Raw genomic sequence first — 9,333 nt, 5'->3', positions numbered from 1 at the left:
TAAATAAATTAGATACTTAAATAAAATAAAAACACAAAATAAATTAGATACTTAAAATAAAAACACAAAATAAATTAGATACTTAAATATAAGATCTAGAACTCCAAAACTACTATAAACAACAGATTGAAAGCCCTGTAACACTGGTTGGGCAGTGACTTTTAAAATTTGACTTCAAATCCCAAGGAGCAAATTGAAAACATAGATTAATCAGATTATTTTAAATTTAAAAACTGCTGCATGGAATATAATACAATCAACAGGATGAGGAAACCAAAAAATGGAAGAAAATGTTTGCAAATCATAAATGTGATAAGGGATTAATATCAAAACTATATAACAAAATCAAATGACTATACAACAAAAAGCAAATAACTATTAAAAATGAGAAAAAGGCTTAAATATTTTTCAGAAAAAGACATACACACGGCCAACAGATATATTAAAAACATGCTCAACGTCAATTATTATCAGGGAAAGGCAAGCAAAAAAAAGAACTATGAGATACCAACTCACTTCTGTTAGAAGGACGCTAAGAAGAAAAAGTGTTGGTAGAATTCTGAAGAGAAGAAAATGCTTGCACACTATTTGTTTGAATGTAAGTGAGGACAGCCATTATGAAAAACAAAATAGTTTTCTTAAAAAACTTAAAAATCAAACTACCATATAACAATTGCACCACTGTATATCCAAAACAAATGAAATTAGAATGAAGAAACATTTGCACTTCTAGGTTGTTTGCAGCACTCTTCACGTGTAAAATATATAAAATCAACAGTTCAACATCTAATGAGTAAATAAAGGCAATGTGGTAGATATACACAATGGAATAATATTCATCTTTAAACAACAAAAATTCTATTATTTTCAATCACATGGATTACCCTGGAGGACATTATATTAGTTGAAATAAGGGAAGCACAGAAAGATTAATGTCTCATGATTTCACTTACACATGGATTCTAAAAAAGTTAATCTCATCGATGTAGAGTAAACTGGTGACCACCAAATGCCAAGGTATTTAGAAGAAATGGGGGGATTGAAAGATGCCTGTCAAATAATACATAATTATACTTGGATAAAAGAAATAATTTCAAGAGACTTATTGTACAGCATGATGACTATAGTTCATAATGTATTTGTATTTTTGAAAAATGTTTAAAATTTCATGTTGTCTAACCATAAAAATGTTAACAATATAAGATAAAGTATTAATTACCTAGTTCTAAGCATTTGACAATGTATATATATACTTCAAAATGTTGTTTAATGAAATACACATTTTATTTGTCAAGTTAAGAATAACAATGTTTCAAATACTGTCTGTCTCTTTGCTGTTTTCTCATTTGTCAGTCATAACCACAGGAACTTTGATGTTTAACAGTATGTTCTGAACCCAGCACAGTACATGGGAGAAGTCAAAGACTTTAGGACTTTTATTTTAAGCTTGGGGCACCTGAAGTTATTGGTGCTTATGGTAATAGTATGAAAGACACGAAAAGGGCAGGCTTGCTTATGCTCACATGATTGGCCACTGTGTGATCACAGTAAACTGGTTTGCATGCAAACTAACAGGAAATGTTTTAATCCAAAAGCTGCCATTATCTCCAAAAGTTTTCAGAGAAAATCATCTAGGAGATCACTACAGTTAGGTGACTAAGAATATAAACTGTAGACTAAACTTCAACCACTAAAACATTTCTTTAAAAAATGAGTGATAAATTTCTCCAAATTGTAGTATCAATATAGAAAATAAGTATTATTCCATATTTACAGCAGTTACTTTATTGTTTTGCAGTCTTTAACATTCACACTTTAAATAGAGGATTTTGCATGGAAATGTAAGTTGTTCTGTAAGTACATCCTAAATAACTAAATTTAAAATTGCTCACTATTAATTCTCTTAAAAATTTAATTTTTATATGTATGTTCTAGCAAATTACATATTTGCCACACTTTGTATAAAAGCCTAACATTTTTCTTTTACAAAGAAACACCATGATGATTTAATCCCCTCTTCGATAGACAACGTATGTCTTTTATGTTAATTAGCCAATCTTAAAGTTATATTTATAAGCAAACTTTCTAGTCAAAACCAGTTTTTCAGTACATTAAAAAATACCAATGTCCTCCTTAAAACCTACAACATACCGTGTGAAACCACATGGCAGGAAAACAACAGTGAGAAAACTGTAGTCGTAACACAGAAAAAGAAGGTCTGTGATGCATATATGGTTTGAATGCACATAAAAGGATAAAACTTAGATAATTAGGACATGAATGAAGCATTTCTCTTTAAATTCAGCAAGATTCAGCTTTGCAGCCTGGAAAAAATGTTCTCACATGAAGAATAAATGTTATTTCTTTGCAATTGGTATTTTCCATCTCTGACTTGAAGTTACAAACTAACTTTAGCAGGAATATTTATGACTAATTATGGAGCATCTGTTATACACTGAACACCATCATGTTTGTTTGCTACATTTACATATAAAAGCATCCACATGACTTATGAAGCTTCCCTAGTACTTACTGAAACAAATTGACTCAATAAATAAAATTTACTTATGTCACTTATAAAAAGTTAAGGGAATAATTAAAGAAAAGTAAGCTTATATAGGGTTCTAGAAGCTAATGGAATGTTTTAACTAAATAAAATGTAATAATACACAAATTGTGGAATTACTTCTAAAAATAATTTTGTGTGCACGACGAAATTTTATAAAAATTATTCTTATGACTACAAATGAGCTCAGATAATAAATACTTCATAAAATATAAAAAAAAAAAAAAAAGAGGAAACAAAAAGATTATGGGTCTAGGCCGGGCATGGTGGCTCACACATGTAATCCCAGCACTTTGGGAGGCTGAGATGGCTGGATCACCTGAGGTCAGGAGTTCGAGACAAACCTGGCCAACATGGTGAAACCCCATCTCTACGCAAAATGCAAAAATTAGCCAGGCGTGGTGGCACATGCCTGTAATCCAAGTTACTCGGGAGGCTCAGGCAGGAGAATCATTTGAGCCCAGGAGGCGGAGGTTGCAGTGAGCCAAGACCATGCTATTGCACTCGAGCCTGGGCAACAAGAAGGAAACTTGGTCTCAGAAAAAAAAAAAAAAAAAAAAAAAGATTGTGGGTCTAGAATGAGTATCATGCAAGTAAAAACAGAAAATTTGCATGGAAAGATTCTAAATCATAAGCTATAAGATAGTGTAATAAACTGAATACAAAGCAGAGTATACATTTGCTTTTAGCATTTTTGAGGATTTTTGTTTTCTAGTAAATTAGACATCTTGTTAAAATGCTTTGCTTTGTTTCAATATTGCCCTTTTCTTCTGAAAACAGTTACAAACTTATACTCAAACACCCTTGCTCCTTAAACCTAAGTTATATCTTTAGACTAATAGATGTGTACATGTAACTGTATGTAAGTCAAAACTAAAACTCCATTATGTGCTCTCAGGCAGAGGCCACATGTTCAAAAAATACATAATAAAGTTTCGAAAATTATTCAGGACTCAGGAATATATTGATTTTATTTATGTTTATATATAATTTTTATGATACCATAAAAATAACCATGTAGTCAATAACAATTTAACTGTACAATTTAGAGTAACTAAGACTGTAGAATTGAATTGTTTGTAATACAAAACATAAAGGCCAGAGGTTATAGGTACCTTATCACAATGTGATTATTATACATTGTATGACTGTACCAAAATATACCATATATGACATAAATATATACACATATTATGTACACACAAAAACTAAGAAAAATAAATTTAAATATAAAAAAAATTAACCCACAGGAACCATATTCTTTCACTTATTTGCAGTTTAAAGCCACTGAAAAAGAAGAATACTAGAAATGTTAGTCTATTATGTTACCAAATAGTGTAATGTTACCATCTTTTAAATACACCCTTGAGTAAGGTGGAATAGGTTAAAATTAGTGGCATAATAACACTTTGCTGAATGTATAACAGTGTTTAACATGTCATCAATGTTCAATTAAAAAATTAACACACAATTTAAAACTTTAAAACTGTAGTTTTATCACATAAAAGTACAATTAGTAAAATGACATACTAATTATTTTGATTTAATTTTAACTATAAGTAATGGCCGGGTGCGGTGGCTCAAGCCTGTAATCCCAGCACTTTGGGAGGCCGAGACGGGCGGATCACGAGGTCAGGAGATCGAGACCATCCTGCCTAACCCGGTGAAACCCCGTCTCTACTAAAAAATACAAAAAACTAGCCGGGCGAGGTGGCGGGTGCCTGTAGTCTCAGCTACTCGGGAGGCTGAGGCAGGAGAATGGCGTAAACCCGGGAGGCGGAGGTTGCAGTGAGCTGAGATCCGGCCACTGCACTCCAGTCTGGGCCACAGAGCGAGACTCCGTCTCAAAAAAAAAAAAAAAAAAAAAAACTATAAGAACGATTTTCTCTCATAATAATGTATTAGAATATTACTTAGGGCTGGGTGCAGTGGCTAACACCTATAATCACAGCCCTTTGGGAAGCCAAAGCAGGCAGATCACTTGAGGTCAAAAGTTCAAGATCAGCCTGGTTAACATGGTGAAACCTTCCTTTACTAAAACACAAAAATTAGTTGGATGTGGTCATGGGTACCTGTAATCTCAGCTACTTGGGAGGCAGAGACAGGAGCATAGCTTGAACCTGGGAGGAGGAGCTTATAATGAGCCGAGATTATGCCACTGCACTCCAGCCTGGGCAACAGAACGAGATTCCCTCTCAAAAAAAAAAAAAAAAAAAAAAAAAGAATATTACTCTGAACGCCTACCTCATACATCACTCAATTCTATAAGTTAACCACAAATAGCTTTTCTACTTAGATTTTCATCATACATCTTACATTTTAATGTCCTCAGTCATCCATAAGAAAGGTAATAAATAATGACCAACTAATAAAAGTCTCCGAAATCTTTGATGCAGAAAGAATTGATCACAGGCTTTTACATGTGAAAACAACAGAAACGAAGAAATAGCATGAAGTAATTAAAGAGTTGAATTCCATCATTATTCAGTTTCCAAATAAGCTGTTTTTGTTTTGGGGTTTTTTTTTTTGTCTTTTGAGACAGAGTCTCGCTCTGTCACCCAGGCTGCAATGCAGTGGCAACATCTCAGCTCACTGCAACTTCTGGCTCCCAGGTTCAAGTGATTCTCATGCCTCAGCCTCCCAAGTAGCTGGGACTACAGGTGTGCACTACCATGCTTCGCTAATATTTGTATTTCTTTTTAGTAGACATGGGATTTCACCATGTTGGCCAGGCTGGTCTTCAACTCAGGTGATCTGCCCACCTCAGCATCCCAAAGTGTTGGCCTTACAGGTGTAAGCCACTGTGTCTGGCAAAAAAAAATCTATATTTTCAGGACAAAAGTATACTTTAAATGAAATTATAACTCTTCAAAGATCTACTTCTTTTAAAGCTACTTACAAATAATTTTTCTTTTTATCAACTTTAGTTTTGAATTTTTTCCTATACTCAGCAATCTGAGTAAGTGTAATGTCTGAAGTTTGAGAGACAGGTATTTCTACTGTGGATTCTCTTTACTTAATTTTGGATTAAATTTTTAAAATATTTACTGTATCTGCAAAAATATATTTTAGTATAAACTTTTGTGTTTTATAATCTGTAGTTTTTGAAAAAATGTTTTTCCAAATTCATTAAATTTGCAGGGTTATTCTTCAATATAAATTCCCTGATGTTGAGCAAAGTTGGAACAACTACCTCAGGGTTTTCCTGTAGTACAAAATGTGTACAATAAAACCTGTGATACAAGTAAAGGTACTACAATCCTCTTTATATTTGTAATGTGTTTCCTCAAAATAAATATTCTTCTGTAATTTAAGGGCTTATATTTTCTGAAAGATCTATTGACACCAATTGCACTTTTAACGCTTTTATTTAGTATGAACTCTCTGATATTGACTAAGATGTGAGAAGATATTAATGATTTTTTTTTCCAGACAGAGTTTCCCTCTGTTGCCCAGGCTAGTATAAATGCTTTCCTTTGCAAAAAGGCATGAGCATTGGTTAAATGTTTTGCCACATTGTTCACACTAGTTTTCTCCAATATGAGTTATCTTACCTACAATCAAGTGTGACAGCCATTTAAAGGCTTTGTCACATTCTTCACATTTCTAGGATTTCTCACCAGTATGATTTCTTTTATACTCAGAAAAGTTTCAGGTGTTGCCAAAAGCATTGTCACATCTTTCAGGTTTGTAGTTTCTCTCTAGTATGAATTAGCCTGTGTCTGTTAAGAATTGAGGATCTGTTAGAGGCTTTCCCACATTCTTCACATGTGTATGCTTTCTGTCCAGTATGAGTTGTCTTATATGTGGTAAGCCTTAAGGACTGGTTAAAGGCTTTGCCACATTCCACACAACTGTAGGAATTCCCTCCAGTATGAATTACCTTATGTTTAGTAAGGATTGAGGAAGAGTTAAAAAATCTGCCACGTTCTTCACATTTGTAGGGTTTCCCTTCTGTATAAATTCCCTTATGTTCAGTAAGGGTTGAGAACTAATTGAAAGCTTTGCCACATTTTTCACATTTGTAGGGTTTTTCCTCCCGTATGAATTCTCTTATGAGTAGTAAGGTGTGAGGATTGGTTGAACTCTTTACCACATTCTTCACATTTATAGAATTTCTTTCCAGTATGAATTTTCTTATGTTTATTGAAGACTGAGACCCAGCTAAAGGCTTTGCCACATTCTTCACATTTGTAGGGTTTCTCTCCAGTATGAATTCTCTTGTGTTCACTAAGACTTGAGGGCCAGCTGAAGGCTTTTCCACATTCTTCACATTTGTAGGGTTTCTCTCCAGTATGAATTACCTTATGTTTAGTAAGGGTTGAGAAGTTACCATAGGCTTTGCCACATTCTTCACATTTGTAGGGTTTCTCTCCAGTATGAATTCTCTTATGTTCTGTAAGGTTTGAGGACTGGTAGAAAGCTTTGCCACATTCTTCACATTTGTAGGGTTTCTCTCCAGTATGAATTCTCTTATGTTCTGTAAGGTTTGAGGACTGGTAGAAAGCTTTGCCACATTCTTCACATTTGTAGGGTTTCTCTCCAGTATGAATTCTCTTATGTTCCGTAAGGGTTGAGGACCGGTTGAAAGCTTTGCCACATTCTTCACATTTGTAGGGTTTCTCTCCAGTATGAATTGTCTTGTGTGCAGTAAGGGTTGAGGCCTTACTAAAGGCTTTGCACATTCTTCCCATTTGTAGGGTTTCTCTCCAGTATGAATTATCTTATGTTTAGTAAGAGCTGAGAAGTTAACATAGGCTGTGCCACATTCTTCACATTTATCGGGTTTCTCTCCAGTATGAATTCTCTTATGTTCACTAAGTCTTCAGGACCAGATGAAGGCTTTGCAACATTCTTCAAATTTGTACGGTTTCTCTCCAGCATGAATTCTCTTATGTTCAATAAGGCTTGAGGGACAGCTGAAGGCTTTTCCACATTCTTCACATTTGTAAGGTTTCTCTCCAGTATGAATTACCTTATGTTTAGTAAGGGTTGAGAAGTTACCATAGGCTTTGCCACATTCTTCACATTTGTAGGGTTTCTCTCCAGTATGAATTCTCTTATGTTCCGTAAGGTTTGAGGACCGGTAGAAAGCTTTGCCACATTCTTCACATTTGTAGGGTTTCTCTCCAGTATGAATTCTCTTATGTTCACTAAGTTTTGAGGACCAGTTGAAAGCTTTGTCACATTCTTCACATTTGTAGGGTTTCTCTCCAGCATGACTTCTCTTATGTTGAATAAGGCTTGAGGGCCAGCTGAAGGCTTTTCCACATTCTTCACATTTGTAGGGTTTCTCTCCAGTATGAATTACCTTATGTTTAGTAAGGGTTGAGAAGTTATCATAGGCTTTGCCACATTCTTCACATTTGTAGGGTTTCTCTCCAGTATGAATTCTCTTATGTACTGTAAGGTTTGCGGACCGCTGGAAAGCTTTGCCACATTCTTCACATTTGTAGGGTTTCTCTCCAGTATGAATTCTCTTATGTTCCGTAAGACTTGAGGACCGGTTGAAAGCTTTGCCACATTCTTCACATTTGTAGGGTTTCTCTCCAGTATGAATTCTCTTATGTTCCACAAGGTGTGAGGACTGGTTGAAAGCTTTGCCACATTCTTCACATTTGTAGGGTTTCTCTCCAGCATGAATTACCTTATGCCTGGTAAGGGTTGAGGCCTTACTAAAGGCTTTGCCACATTCTTCACATTTGTAAGGTTTCTCTCCAGTATGAATTCTCTTATAATAAGTAAGGGTTGAGGACCAGTTAAAGGCTTTGCCATCTTCTTCACATTGGTAGGAATTCTCTCTGGTATAAATTCTTTTATGTCGACATAGGTGTGAATGCATGCAAAATGATCTGACATATTCCTTACATTTCAAAAGCTTCTTTCTAGTATGCCTTATCTTATGTCTTTTTGAATTTGAACATTTATGAAAGACGTTTACATATTCGCCACATTTAAATACTTTGCTCTGTGTAGTTGTCAAACTCTGGTTAAGCTTATTATAACCTTTTTTGTGCACCTTACACTCATCCACATTGGTACAACCAATTTTTAACTGTAAATTCTCAGGTCCACATTTTTCACATCTTCTCAATATCACTTTTCGGAGAGAATCTTCTATGCCCTGCTCTGGACAAAGGTGTTGAGCAAAATGAGAACATATAACTGAAAAGAAATAAAAATAACAAATTAGTCCACTTATTAGACTCAGATAAATACAGTTTCCAAATCTAACCTATAAAATTATTCAAACTACATAAGTAAGATTACACTGCAATATGACACAAGCCCTAATTCTTCACAGACTTATAAATGTAATGAAAACATACAGACCAAAATACATATGTGGATAATTTATACATGAGTTAAGTGTGTACAGTGTCTGAATTAAACCCAATGCGAAGAACCACATAGAAAAAAAGAAAAGTTTGTTACATTTACCTATAACAACTCTTTCTGCTCCTCAGTATTACCTAGTCCCTTCAGAAGTAAATTGTAACTTCTGGCTTTTCTTTAAAGGAAAGTAAAATATTGGCATGTACAATTTAATTTCTGTCTTCTACTGGCCTTTCCACACACTGGTTTCTGTCTCCCATGACATAAGTTGCTGAAATAAATGATGGTATACTTTCATTTTGAGTCTGCTGAGACCAAAGGTAAATACACTGCAGCAGAGCACTGCAGTGCTGCAGAGACAGAACAGGTGTACCAGGTAATTACTTTTCAGGAGAAACATAATCTCTTTAAACTAAAAGCACAAAATTTCA

At 34.5% G+C, this 9,333-nt stretch overlaps 1 protein-coding gene across 2 annotated transcripts in view; it reads right to left on the bottom strand.

Annotated features, from left to right (window-relative positions):
• Positions 1-6,265: 6,265 nt before the first annotated feature.
• LOC106996579 (uncharacterized) overlaps positions 6,266-9,333 on the bottom strand; it is a 47,236-nt gene continuing 44,168 nt past the window's right edge. The window contains exons 3-5 of one of the 2 annotated variants that reach the window (XM_077978648.1): positions 7,542-8,731; positions 6,756-7,206; positions 6,266-6,267 (exon numbers count right to left, since the gene is read on the bottom strand). In XM_077978648.1, the coding sequence (XP_077834774.1) occupies positions 6,266-6,267; positions 6,756-7,206; positions 7,542-8,731 (1,643 nt within the window). Of the gene's footprint in view, positions 6,268-6,755; positions 7,207-7,379; positions 8,732-9,333 lie in introns of those variants that run through there. The other variant, XM_077978649.1, reaches the window with a different exon arrangement.

Source organism: Macaca mulatta, chromosome 19 (assembly GCF_049350105.2).
Source record: "Macaca mulatta isolate MMU2019108-1 chromosome 19, T2T-MMU8v2.0, whole genome shotgun sequence".
Classification (NCBI taxonomy): Eukaryota; Metazoa; Chordata; class Mammalia; order Primates; family Cercopithecidae; genus Macaca; species Macaca mulatta.
This window is presented reverse-complemented; position numbering and strand designations above follow the sequence as displayed.